At 41.1% G+C, this 14080-nt stretch overlaps 1 protein-coding gene across 1 annotated transcript in view; it reads left to right on the top strand.

Annotated features, from left to right (window-relative positions):
• zfpm1 (zinc finger protein, FOG family member 1) overlaps positions 1 to 14080 on the top strand; it is a 120130-nt gene that overhangs the window by 87118 nt on the left and 18932 nt on the right. The window contains exon 4 of the mRNA XM_084363470.1: positions 572 to 705. Coding sequence (XP_084219596.1) covers positions 572 to 705 — 134 coding nt within the window. The remainder of the gene's footprint in view (positions 1 to 571; positions 706 to 14080) is intronic.

The raw sequence follows: 14080 nt of genomic DNA on the forward strand, positions 1-14080 counted from the left end.
GTATCTTTCAGTGTTTCCCTATTGATTCAATGAACAGTCTCAAAATGGAAAAAAAGACCAATTATTGACCAGGACAATTAATTTGGGCCTTATGGGTATCATTTGTGTTTGATTGACGACAAAATGTATTAACTGCACTACTTTGGTTTTGATGCAGCATCCTCCCTCTGTCTGTAGTCACCACTTTGTGGTCTCAGTCAATGTCCCGCCCACAGTATTATCTGATTGGTTACACGTCACCTGTAGTAACCCGTCAACACTGAAGAATCTTTGTCTGCAAAGTAACTAGTTGCTAAGGTGGTCAAATAAATGTACTGGAGGTGAAGTATGAAGTAGCAGAAAATGGAAATGCTCAAGTCAAGTACCTCAAAATTGTAGTTAGTAACGTTCCATCAATGGTTATTCTAAATTTTGACACTAAGGTTCTCATTTTTACTGCGAATGTATATCGGTAATCAGTCTCCTTGATTATAAATAATCTGTTTCAGTATTGCCCCTAAACAAACCATATTGGTTGATCCCTAATAGAGACCGTAGGAATGTTTTTTTCTCTTTTCTCTCCTTCCTCCAGATGACCTGGAGTTGAGTAAAGAGGGCTGTGACAGCAGGGTGGTGGCTGGCAGGGACCTCCATCCAGACACAACTTGGGGCCCTTATCAAGGAATCCTCCAATCAGAGGGCAGCACAGATGATCAGGAGGCAGAGGTAATCTTTTTCTTTATTATTCACCATAATAAATCCAGTAAATGTTTGCTGTTTATCATCTCAAACTTAATGTAGCACCAGGTGATGAAGGCACACACACAGGAGCTGACCATGTATGGTGATTGTCTATGCATTGCAAATGACATCAGTATGGCTGTTTTGTCATTTTTGGGTTAATTAGACAGGAATTCGTTATTAAGGTTTTTTTTGTTTTTCTTAACTCAAAGCTTGAAAATAATTACTGCATGCAGCAGCAAGACAAACCAGTGAATGTGATTAGAGTGAAATATTGTGGCTTTTTAAATGCTATATCTTACATACAGTATTGTAAACCATGTTGTTAGTTAGCTACAGAAGGCTGAAGAGGGAACTCCAACTGACTGAAGGGTTTCAATTGGAAAAGGTCAGATCACTAACAAAGAGAGACAATAATTAAACAACTTATAAAATATGTGTGTGACAGACAACTAAAAAACAGCTGTGTGTATCTTTGCGTGTGTGTGTTCACTGGAAAAAGTGTGTGGGACCGGATGGAGCCCTATCAGAGGCTGGGTTTTTGCATCATGTGCAAGTCCATCTAATCATATGATACTGATGTTGGGAGAGGCTTCCTGGCATGGAGTGCAACTCAAGCAAACACACACACACACACACACACACACACACACACACACACACGCTGGGTCATTTACACGCACACAAACACTTAACCCAACGTCATTTTTGCATTTAACTATGTTGCTATACCTGGTTCACTTGTCTTACTGTACCTTGAATTATTTTCAGCTCCAGGTATTGAATGTAGCTCAACACATTTTAGTCCAACCCAGTTTAACCAGTCCACATCTGGGCTCAAACCACTTCATATCCGATTCACAAAAAAATCTCTGAGTTCAAATAATGTCAGATGGACTTTATACTGCACATTCATGCCTTTCCCCATCAGTACTCTCTCCTCTCCTCTCCTCCCAGACTCCCGCTCCATCCTCTCCCCTCCTCTCCTCTCCTCTCCTCCTCTCCTCCCAGCCCTCCCCAGACGTCCGCCTGTCTTTTATCTCCATATGGCGCCATCCTCCTGGACAACAACCCCCAGTGATTGATTCCTGCTTGATAGGCTCTCATTTCTAAGATTTTGTTTATCATCAGTGAGGTTCTGAGTGTACAGATAGATGTCTATGCATGTGCGTGCGTGTGTGCGCGCGCGCGCGCGTGTGTGTGTGTGTGTGTGTGTGTGTGTGTGTGTGCACACAAGCACTCACTCACACATTCCCTCACCCATCACCTTTTGTTCTTTCCCTCCCTTCCGCTGCCCATACAATTTTATTCCTGCTTTAAACTGAAGCTCCGTTTCTCCGTTTCTCCGTTTTCTTTTTTTTAGGCCTTTGCGTTCGCGTGGAATGCATCTTGTTCTGACTCTTAATACCCGTTTTCGCTCTTCTTCCACATTTTCTGTCCCTGTCCTCCTCCCCTCCTATTTGTGGACTGAAAAGGCGAGGAGACGGACCTTCAGTATCTGCTGGAGATTGTGGCTATAATCTCACATTCCTCCTGTGTTTCTCCTCCTGTCACTCCACATCCTCCCCCTACTCTATCCATCCCTCCATCACTCCCTGCCTCCCTCCCATGTGGGTCAGCAGGGGTCAGGGCTATCCTCTTCAGTGTGTTGGAGAGGAGAAATCTGCTCATTCCTGTGGCCTGAGCCATCACACTGCATTCCTTGATTGGTTTTTAGAAGAGTGGATGTAAAGGATAAGCTCACCTACATACCTTTTCTGTGACGAGGAGAATACATCTTAGTGTCTAAAAGCACTGTTTTCATGAAGTAACTGATGAAGAGGATAATTCTAAAAAGAGTTATAGAATATAAGTTGCACAGTTCACACCTGTAAAAGTCTCATTTCAACCACAGTCTGATCTACTGCTCTGTCCCAATTTCCTACTGCATACCAACTGTATATAGTTTAACTAGTCAGTCAACCCAATTGCCATGTATTGATTTTTCCTCTTAACCTACTTTGGAATGGTTAAAGTAAGGTAAGGTAAGGTCAGGTGTGTAAAGGGACGTGAACTCCAGCCTTTTTAAATATCCCAGTTTTGGGTTGCATGCATAACACACTGTCAAAACCTTGCACCCCTGTCCCGTCCTGCCTGCTCAGGCTTTTTACACAGGCTACGCGTCGTTTCTGTCACTACCTCCACTGCCGGCTCAGACATGGAACAACAATGATCTCCCATTCTTTCTTCGTACTTTTTTATACAGAATCGCAAGGCGTAATACAGATGCAACAGTCCTGCACTGAGCAGGCTGTGTGAAATGGGCTATAGATAAATCTGTTTTGAAATAAACAATGGCCTCAAACATTATCATGATGTTGAATCGGCATGTCTCTGATGGTGCGTCGACAAATATCAGATATCGTATTACATGTATTGCAAGTCTATTAACTGCGCTGCCTATCATTTTGTTCATTTCAAATCCAGTGCGGACAAGCACAACCAAAGTATTCCAGAGTATCAGTCAAAGTGAAGGAGCCTTTGGTTGCAAAGAGTAAGATTCCTTTTTAATGATATAGATAGTACAAATAAACCTAAACTCTTATACCCGGCCAAAACTCCACTCTCTACTGTTTTTTTGTTTTCTGAAATGGAAGATATGAAGAATTAATACATTAAAGAATTTCATCAGTTAACATAAAACACACAACCAGATCAATAAGGGAGTGCTGCAAAGTCAAAAGGGAGACAATAAATTCTAAAGCCAGGGGTTATCATTTTGAAAGGTGTGCTGTCTGTTTTTCATTTTTATTAACATATATTTAGTTTTTCAGATTTTTTTATTTATTTTTTTTAGTATTAAAGTGGAACAACAAACGTAAAAATAGAGTGATGTTTATACTTTCAGTATTCATTTTCTTTGTAGAATGACTTTTCTTTTGGCTTAACATGGGCTGTGCTTTGTCGATTTCCCTCCATCGTTCATCCCCCTGCTTCGGACATGTTTCCACCATATGCTCACTTCTATATACTGTATGTGCATTTTTCCCCACCAGATCTTTCCAAGTTGTCTCTCTTCACCTCTATCTTCCTTATACCACCTGTCTTAGTCAGTCCTCAGCCTCACTTGGTTCTGTGAAGCCCCCAGGCTTCGCCCCGTTCTCTGGGTGAGATTGGCATGACTCATTCAGCAGTCCTGCCCCTTCCAGCATTGTCCTCTATCTCTCAACTTCTCTCTCAAAAAAATGTCTTCTGCTTCTTATTTGGCCTGGACAGATAAGCTATCTTTAATACGAGGCCTACCCAGAAACACAACTACAGTTGTGGTAAAAAGTTAACATATGTCTTTAAAGAACATGTATATCATGGCAGTCGTGAGTTCCAATTTCTACAACTTTCATTTTCAAGTGCAATAATGAATTTATTGTAGGTCTTTCAAAAATATGGCCAAATCAGTTGGGTCAAAAAAAGGCATACAGTTATTCTTATATTTGGTCCCTTGGCCTTTTTCACTTCAATTGGTTGCTTTTGATAGCCATCAACAAGCTTCTGGTAGTCCTCTGGCTCCACTCCTCTTGACAGAATCGGTGAAGTTCAACTAAATGTGTTGGTTTCCTGGAACTGACTTGTTTCTTCAGCACAGTCCAGATGGGGGTTCAAGTAGGGCTGGGCGATATGGCCAAAACTGTTACCACGATATGTTTTTTTATATTGATCGATGTCGATAATTATCACGATATACAGTATATTTAACAATAATAATGTTGAATTGTTGACAGTTTTAGTATTTTCCTTAGGACAGAACCCAAAACGAACCAGAAGGTTAATTATGGTTTATAAAATACAACTATTTACTGTCAGAATGAATAGGTGACAAACATTCAACAGAACCAGCCAAACAAATGGCTTTATGTTAATCACTGAATAAATAAAATGATGAATATGCACAACAAATTGCTTGTTTCAAACGTCTCAAACATTTTAGAGGTAGTATAGTGAACTGAACATTGATTAAAGAAAATAAAATAAAAAGGTAAATGTTGAGGATGATTTTGCTACTGTATTCTTTGAATATTGCACATTCTTGAGCTTGCAGATACTTGTTCAGTTCAGCTTTAATGCCACCTGTTCTGTAAGACCTGATGTAGCTCGGACGTGTGACCAGGCCACATATCAGTGGTGACATCTCTGAGCTGCCCCTTCAACTTTACCCTACACTCTGCGTAGAGCTGATTTTTTAACCATGCTTATAGGCATCATATCTTTAGCGATGCAGTACGTAATTGTGCTGGTTATGTCTTTGTGTTGCTTCGGCTTCTTCTTATATGGGTTAATGGCTGAAAAAGCAGCGGCAACTGTTGGTTGTCGAACTGAAGTTTGACTAGTAGAAGCAGTGGGGCTGGGCAGTTGGCTACTTGAGGTGAGGCTGACGCTAGCATGATAGCGCCAACTCATACTTTCAGAGTCCTGTTTGGTACGGTACCTTTTGAGATGATGGAAGAGGTTGGTGGTGTTTCCAGTTCTGCTGAGGACTGGTCGCCGACACGTTTTGCACCTAATGCTGGTCTGTCCTTTGTCAGACTTCAGGTAGCCGAACTATTTCCAAATAACCGAAGTGGTATGACCTTTCTTCAGTACAATTTCTTTGTCTTTGTCAGTTTCCTCGCACTTCGTTTCGCTTGTCGGACCGCTCATTGTCTTGTGTCGGCTAGACACACAGGTGGTCACCGTCATTCTGAGTAGTTGTGAGTGGGAGGGGCCGGAAACATGTATCAACCACATGCATTTGTTTCTCTGCTGTGCGATTGGCTGTTGATGTAGTGTTTTCTAGGTAGAGGAAAGCGGACTCAAAAATAACTATATCGAAAATAATTGTCATAAATGTATCATCGTTATCGTGGAAAAATGTATCTTGAAAATTATCAAGATCGTTTTATCGCCCAGCCCTAGGTTAAAGTCAGGACTTTGGGAAGGCCATTCCCAAACCTCGATTCTAGCCTGATTGATCCATTCATTTAACACTTTTGATGTGTGTTTGGGATCATTGTCCTGTCGGAACACCCAACTGCACCCAAGACCCAATCTTCTGTCTGAGTTTAGGTTTTCCTAAAAAAGGGGGATTATCTCCAAATTCTTCCAAATTCTACTTTCTTTAGAGCAGCAGATCCACTGGCAGTTAAACAGCCCCACAGCATAATACTACCAGCACCATGCTTGACAGTAGGTCTGGTGTTCTTGGGGTTAAAGCCTCACCTTCTCGCCTTCAAACATATTGCTGGTCATTGCGGCCAGAAAACTAAATTTTTGTTTCATCTGACCACAGAGTTTTCGTTCATAGGTTTTTCTGTGTCCATGTAATCAGCAGCAAACTTTGAGCTTTAAGGTGCCACGTCTGGAGCAAGGGCTTCTTTCTTGCTTGGCAGCCTCTCAGCCCATGGCGCTGCAAAACACATTTTACTGTGGACACTGTCTTCCAGCAGCTTCGAATTCATTGCAGACTTGCTTGTTGGTGGTTTTTGGTTGACTCTTGATCATCCTGACCAGTTTTCTCTCAGCAGCAGTTGATAGATTGTGTTTTCTTCCTGATCGTGGCAGTGACACAACTGTGCCATGCACTTTATACTTACGAACAGTTGTTTGTACAGTTGATCTTGGGTCCTGTAACTGCTTTGAAATGGCTCCAAGTGACTTTCCTGACTTGTTCAAATCAATAATGTGCTCTTACAGATCAATGCTGAGCTCTTTAGACTTTCCCGTTTTTGGCTGAGTCTAGTGGGTGTCTCAAACAAGCCCTATTAAAATGGGCCCAGAAAAGTCACGAGCTGTTATCGATCAGAATCAGTTAGAAGAAGTTAAGAGGCAATGCTACAAAGAACATTTGATTCACACAAATTTCTCTAATCACCAGAATTGAATCATTCAAGTAACTGTATGTATATTTATAAAGACTGCATTACTGAACCAAACTTCATGAATGTTTTTGTGACAAAGTAGTATGTGTTCCACCCATTCCATCACACAAAAATGTGAGTTGTAGAAATCATTGGAACTGAAGACTGCCATGATATACATGTTCTTTAAGTGTATGTAAACTTTTGACTATGACTGAACATCAGGAAGCATTTTTCATGTGCATTCACACACAACACATACACATGTGCACAAAGGGAAGTATTTACATTTACATTTAGGGCATTTAGCAGACGCTTTTGTCCAAAGCAACTTAGAATAAGTACATTTTTCACAAGAAAGAAACCACGACATATTACCGTCGATAAAGTAGAAAAAGATTTTCAAGCCCTCATCTGACGAAGTAGGTGTTTATCAAGGATAACATAAGTACATAAGTGCGATGATGTAAGTGCTAAGGGTAAGAACATACAAGTGCATATTTTTTTAATCTTTTTATTTTTTTGGGGTGGAGGGTTGGGGAAAGAGTCATGCTAAACGGGGTCGAGGTGAAGTCTGAACAAGTGAGTCTTGAGTCTTTTGCGGAAGATGGTGAGTGATTCTGCTGTCCTGACATTGGTCAGGAGTTTGTTCCACCACTGGGGTGCCAGAGCAGAGAAAAGTCGCAACTTCGCTGCCGGCTTCATCTAAATCAGCTGTTTGGGAGCACTTTGGCTTCCCAGTACAATATAATGGTGATGGCACGCAAGTGGAGGACCAGACAAAGACTGTCTGCCGGCGATGTTTCACTATGTCGCTGGCAACACCTCAAACATACTAACCCACATAAGATGGCATCACCCCTACATATCTGTCACTGGTGCGAGGAAAAAAATGTCTTTGGTGCAACAACTTATCCCCGCTGCTTTTAAGCCACCTCTTGACATTAACACTGACAGGGCCAAAACATCAGAGAAGCAATTGGCATATACATATCAACATCTATGCGCCCATATGCCAAAGTAGAGGAGCCCGGCTTCAAGTATTTATTAAAGGTGCTTGAGCCACGCTACAGTTTCCCATCCCGTGCGCACATCAGCGCATCATGAAAGCCCTCCTAATACATTTGTTTTATTCTATTTATTTTTTACTTTTATAACAGATGTTTTTTTATTTTGCAGTCAATTGGTGTCTGTTCAAAATAAATGAAAAAAAAAGCTAGTCTTTTACATGTGATTTTTTGTTGTTTTTTTCCTGTTGTACCGAGCCGTGACCCCCAGACGGAGTTACGTACCGAACCGTGACTTGTGTGTACCATTACACTCCTAGTTGCAACGGTTTAGTCGCAGAGGCTGGGAGTCCTGCCAAGAGAGAGTTGCAGTAGTCCAGGCGGGAAATGACCAGCGATTGGACCAGGAGTTCCGTCACGTCCTTAGTGAGGAAAGACCGGATCTTGTGGATGTTGTAGAGGGCAAATCTGCAGGATCGGGCACCGTGGTGATGTTGGGGGTGCAGGATAATCCGTCGTCGAGGATCACGCCCAGGTTCAAGACAGTCGATGAAGGCAATACCGTGACGTCCTCGACAGTGACTGCCAGGTCCATGTAGCAATGCATGAAGCATGAAGTATCAAGTGCAATGGCTTTATTTTTGAATTTGAAACAATATCAAATTATTCTATGTCTTTGATGTTGATGTTTATAGCTTGTGTTAGTGTTATCGTATGTTTATCAGTGTAGGTGAGTATGTCAGTTCTGAGAGATCAGAGTGGAGCAGAGAGAGCAGGGGAGGCAAAGAGAAGCAGATGAGATCCAGTCCTCACTCTCCCTCCAACAGATCTCCTTCAGTAGATTAGTGGCGTGTTAACTGGCCTGTGTCATATGGAAATCCTGCCATTTGCATCTCTTGAGAAAGAGGCGTAAAACCATTTATCTATTTAAATATATTCTGGCTGATATGGCTGTTGGTCTTTAGAACAGGTTATAATAATGTTTACTGATCATCTGATCAGCTGGGCTGCTGATTCCTCACACTTTTTGGTTGAGTGAACAACCAGGTCCTCCTCAGCGAGCCTCCCATGACAACCCAGGAGCAAGCATGCCACTGCTTCTATTCTGATTGGATCGCACAAAACAAATCTGATATTATATCTCTTCTCCTTCTGATTGGATCCTGCTTTAATTAACTGATAGTGCAAGTGCATGTTATTGGACCAAAGTTGCAGAAATGTTGAGAAATTTCAGCTGAAATGAAAATGAAAGAGTGGTGATATTTAAGTGGACACAAACCTAGAGTTTGTTGCATCTGTTGCATCTGTTCAAAGGACAAATGTCCAAAGTGAATTCTCCACACTTACACCACAGGAGATGTTTTCCCTCCTTCAGCAGCTCACCCCACCCCAATCGTGTCTTTCGTAGAAAGACAGCCTGAAGGCACGATCCTAGAAGGAGCAGAGTAGGGGAGTTCAAAGCGTTATCACGCGCCGAACGTCTTTTCATCATGTTTTAGAAACAAGCGTTCGCACTAATCCCCCAATAATCTCTCCAGGAGAACTGGGGCGATAAGGCGCGCCACCCACGGCTTTTCAAACACTTTTTGGGTAGTCTCCTCTCACTCTCTATCTCTCCTCCCCTCTACCTCCTCTAGTCTCCTCTCCACTTCCTCCTTCCCTCACTCCCCTGGAAGGACAAGTGAAGGTGATCACCGACTCCTCCTTATTTTCTCTCGAGCTGTTTTCTCTTCCCTTTTTTTTGCATTGAATCTGAGCTTGTTTGTTTACATCCTGATTCTGATCTTTGCATTTTATCTGGACTAATCAACAGTGTTTCTCTGCCTCTCTGTTTCTCTCTCTCCTCCGCCCATCAAATTAGAATGTTAATTAAAATGGTGCTCCTTCAGAAGATGACAAATCAATGATTATGGTGAGTGTTGAGACACCTCCTGCGATGCCCCCCAGAAGAACGTGATACATAAGGAACATTCTTAAAACAGAACTAGAGATTTGGAGTTTCTACGTTTTAAGAGAAATATTCTTATACAGTGTCATCGCATTTTTAGTATATGAATAACAAAGTCATACTCCATCTTCCTTCAAAATGTTGAAAGGTTTTTTATAACTTGTCCTACACCCTGAGGTATGTCCATAAAGAAGTTCAAATTTGATTTGGGTTTATGTTTGAATATCATTTGGCAAAACCTTGTTTACATTGCTAAAAGTGCACATTTCCAATTGAATCAACTTCTTCCTTGTCCTTACCCCTCTTTTTAAACAACGCAGAGAAGTGGGGGAAGAGGCGACAATGGCAGAGCCAAATTGTAACCAGTGGGTGGCATGGCTGTACCCCACTGGCCATCACATACCTATGTTTTTGGACACTTGTGTTTAACCATTCTTGTACTAAATGAAGACAGGCAGAGGTTTTTGCATCTACATATGCCCTCCCTTTGTTATCGTAGTAACCTTGATCAAATTCTAACCTCTGCTGAATTATGATTCATCCTGGTGTTGTTTATGTGGGGTCACTGTCACACTGTGATGGATTCTTGGGACACTTGAATAGTACAGAGACCTTGTTGATGTTAACAGCTTTACCGCTATGACAAGTCAAAGTGCTTTGAAAAAGCCCTATTGCTTAGGGTTGTACTTGTAAGCTTGGTAGTTTGTCAGCAGTCACTGTTGCTTTACTGAGTAAGTGACCTGAAATACAGTAGTGAGTATTTAGTATATGGCAGCACATTACACAAACAAGACACCAATATCTGTGTGAAAAGTGAAAACTGGGAGTTGAATCCTACAACTGCACAATGCTCACAATGACTCTCTCTATTATGACTTTTTGATCCATGGTTTTATATTTGTAAAACTTTCCTTGAGCCGAGAAAAGTGATTAGAAAATATGTGACATCTTCACAATGTAAAGTCGATGGACACAGCGGGAGCTCACAGGAAGAGCCACTAATACTCCTGTGCATAGTCGGCCACATAACCAGGAAGTAAACCCGGAAGCAAGGAAACTTTTTGGCGTATGTGCCAGGCGAGCAATTCACATTGGACTGAATCTTTGCATTCGATATCAGGTTCTACCTTTAAATCCATGTTCTGCTTTCAAATCAGTGTGCTTGTCCACAACCTCCATGTTCGCTAATTAATTAATTTAATCAAATCAAATCAAGTCAAGTCCCTGAAAGATATATTATTATATTATTCAGCCCCTCTCTAAATTGTCCGCACCCACAATTCCTTGCGGTAGCAACATTTGAAGCAATGCACCATCATCTGCTGTCACATAAAAACGTAGCCCAGTGAAAGAGCTGTCCAATTCTCTCAGCATCGTGGCTGTCTTTTTCTAATTCCTTGTGAATTCCTCTTCACATCTTTCCTTGATTACATAAACTGTTCCATCGCAATCAAGGAAAGATGTTGCGAAAAAAGGATGTATTGCCTCAAAATGTTAATTGTGGGCCATAAGGAGAGCTAGTTTTGACTGTGGTGATAAAGGCTATTGTCGCCTTGCTTGCCCACATCATGACAGTAGATGTCTGTCTCTCAGTCTGTCAACCTGACCCTGAGAAGAGCCTATCACCCTGAGAAAGGTAGAGAGGAGGAGTGATTTGAGGGAGGGGAGAGAAAAATGCCAAATAAGATAGAGTACATAGAGAGAGAGAGAGAGAGAGAGAGAGAGAGAGGTGGAAGAGGAGGGTTAAATTAGACAAAGGGAGGAGGTGTTCATCAGTCAGTGGCAATGACTGGCTGGTATCTGCATCTCGCTGTCATCTGCACCGGCTTCTGCTACCGGCTGAAGGAGGAAGGAAAGAGGAGGAGGTGTAAGAGAGGAGAAGAGGAGAGGGAAAACCTCTATCCTCTCTATCTCTGAGCCTCATCTCCGGCAGTTCAGGAGCCTGCTTTCCAAGAGTGCCTCATTTTCAAATCTCTTATCTCGGCCCCCGTTTTAAGTATCGCAGTTTTATATTTTTACATATCATTTGCATGCAGCTCATCAAACCTGGCAACCTCAATTTTTTTCTCCTTTTTTTTCTGCTTCTCGGAGGTGTGCGCCGATATGAGCATGCCTGCACAAGGGAATGAGCTTTCATTCCACTGCTGAGCCTTAGCCATGTACTGTATTGACGATATTTGTACCTCGTGAGTGGAATGTACAGTGTAAAGAAGTATCTTGTGTCTCTTGATCGTTAGTGAAATGCTTTGCATGAGTGCAGCAGAGGTAAAGTGTGTGTTTGTATGAGAGAGGCGGATGTGAGGAGGTTTCTGATTTTTATCTGCCTTCCTTTTCTTCTTTGTATTTTTGGAGGATTCACACAGTGACCTCTTTGTTTGGGACAGTAAGTACAGCCCTCCAACCCCCTGGATCGGGAAAGAATCCATTTCCTGTAGCCAAGAGATAGAATGAGAGAAAGAGAGAAAAAGAGGGAGAGATAGGATGGGAAGGAGGGGCAGGCAGACAGAGGGGTAGGAATGAGAGTTGGAGAAAGGAAGAGAATCTGAGATTAAGAAAGAAAGAAAGAGGTGGATAAAAGGAAGGAGGTGGTGCAGGAGGGACAGTGAAAGAGGAGAAAGGAGGACAGTGAATTTGATGATTGAATGAATGATTTTGTGAGAGGAGTGAATGAATGAACGATGGTTGAAAAGGTCAGGAGAGGAGCAGGGTGGCTTATTAAATTCCCAGATAGAGGAGCAAAATACCTTTGAAGCGCTTAATGCAGGAGAAGATTTTTAAAGGGAAAAATGCTCCTTTTTCGAGTGTCTACGTAAAAATGTCCAGGCTAAAAGGGTTTCAAGGTTAAAGTCCCCATGAAGTCAAAATTGCTAAGTGTTTTTATCATACATGTCTTGTTCCATACCTCAACACGTCAGTATCAGGCCCAACAGTGGCAAAAAAGCTGTTTTGCAGGTGTTTTAAATGGAATTTTAGAATTTGTAATTTCACAGAAACTGATTAACAATGTTGATGACTCATCCTGCACTAGGGCGTGAATTAATTATTTGTCCAATAAAAGCATTCTTTCTTTTATGATGCTGCCATGGGTGGTCATCAGGGGAACTCAAAAATCAACCTTTTTTACAAAGTGGACCTTTTAAATATTAATTACCTCTGATAATGGTAAAAATTCCCACCACATTTTCTCAAAGATTAAGGTGATTCGAATAGCTTCTTTGTCCGAACATCATTCCAACATCCAATTGATAGACAAAGATAAAGAAAAATAAGCAAACCTGAACAATGAAATGGTTTCTAGACAATTTATTAAACAATTGACAGGATTTAAAAGTTTCAATTTTGTAATGGCCATTCAAATAATGTTTGTAGATGAACTACACTGTATTTATTAACCATTTACAACCTATTATAAAGATCAGTTACAACAGTTGTTTGATAAATGTTTTATGAAGTATTTTATTGTTTGTTAACAATCAATTAACTATTAACTGAAGTTGAATCAACTAAACATTTACCATTTATTAATGATGGTTATTATAAGTGTTGCTGACCAATTTTTACATTATTAAAATTTTGTCCAGTCTCATTCGTATTCTACCTTCAAGCCATGGTCAATCCCTACTGTCTGCTCAGATAGTTGGCCACCCCATCACTCCGGTTTGCTCATTTCTGTCAAGGCTCTTCTGCTTTGGCCTCTCAGTGGTGGAATGGAATTCACACTGAAGTCAAGACAGGATGAAAACCCACAATGTCAGACTACAACTGCTCAAATTAAATCGCCTTATTTGTCACAAATGGGTAATCACCTCCGCTTTCGCTTTCACCTGTGTCCATGTATATGTTTGTTGGTTGGTTGGTTGGTTGGTTGGCTGGTTGGTTTGTAAGCAGGATTACACAAAAACTACTGAACGGATTTTCACTGAAATTGGATGGAGGATGAGTCTCCACCAATAATAGCCCCCAGTTATTTTTGGTGGGGATCTGGATAAAGTGATGGTTCCAGGAATTTTCTTCTCACTTTCTTTAACATTGAGAGATGCATGGATCTTGATTAGTACAATTTGATGTGGATTCTAGATCTGGATTCTAGGAAAATTTAAGTTTTGGTTATGGGTTGTCACTCTCTTAGTTGTTTACTTGGGCAGGATACACTTAACAATCTACCTTTTTTCTGACAAGCAAGTTATTTTTTCTTCAAAATGTACCACACAGTACATAGTTTAGTCACAGTATAATAGAAAATGTTACAGATCCTAAGACTGTATTACCTCTCAAGTATATATTGGTATTGACCTAAAAAGTTTCAGTTGGACAAACTATAATGGAGTAACAGGCTAGGGTTATAAAGACAAACTTTGATTAGAGAAGAACATAGGTACCAAACCTAGAAAAAAAACTCAGCACATGAAATAATCTTTAAAAAAACATCTTCAAAAAGGCAACCCACTATGACCAAATGAATGTAAATGAACACAAAAAATCATAATGACATTGATGAAGAAGTTGTATTTCACGTGGACAATGTCTTGGCACCC

Source organism: Pagrus pagrus (assembly GCF_965226575.1).
Source record: "Pagrus pagrus genome assembly, chromosome: 10".
Classification (NCBI taxonomy): Eukaryota; Metazoa; Chordata; class Actinopteri; order Spariformes; family Sparidae; genus Pagrus; species Pagrus pagrus.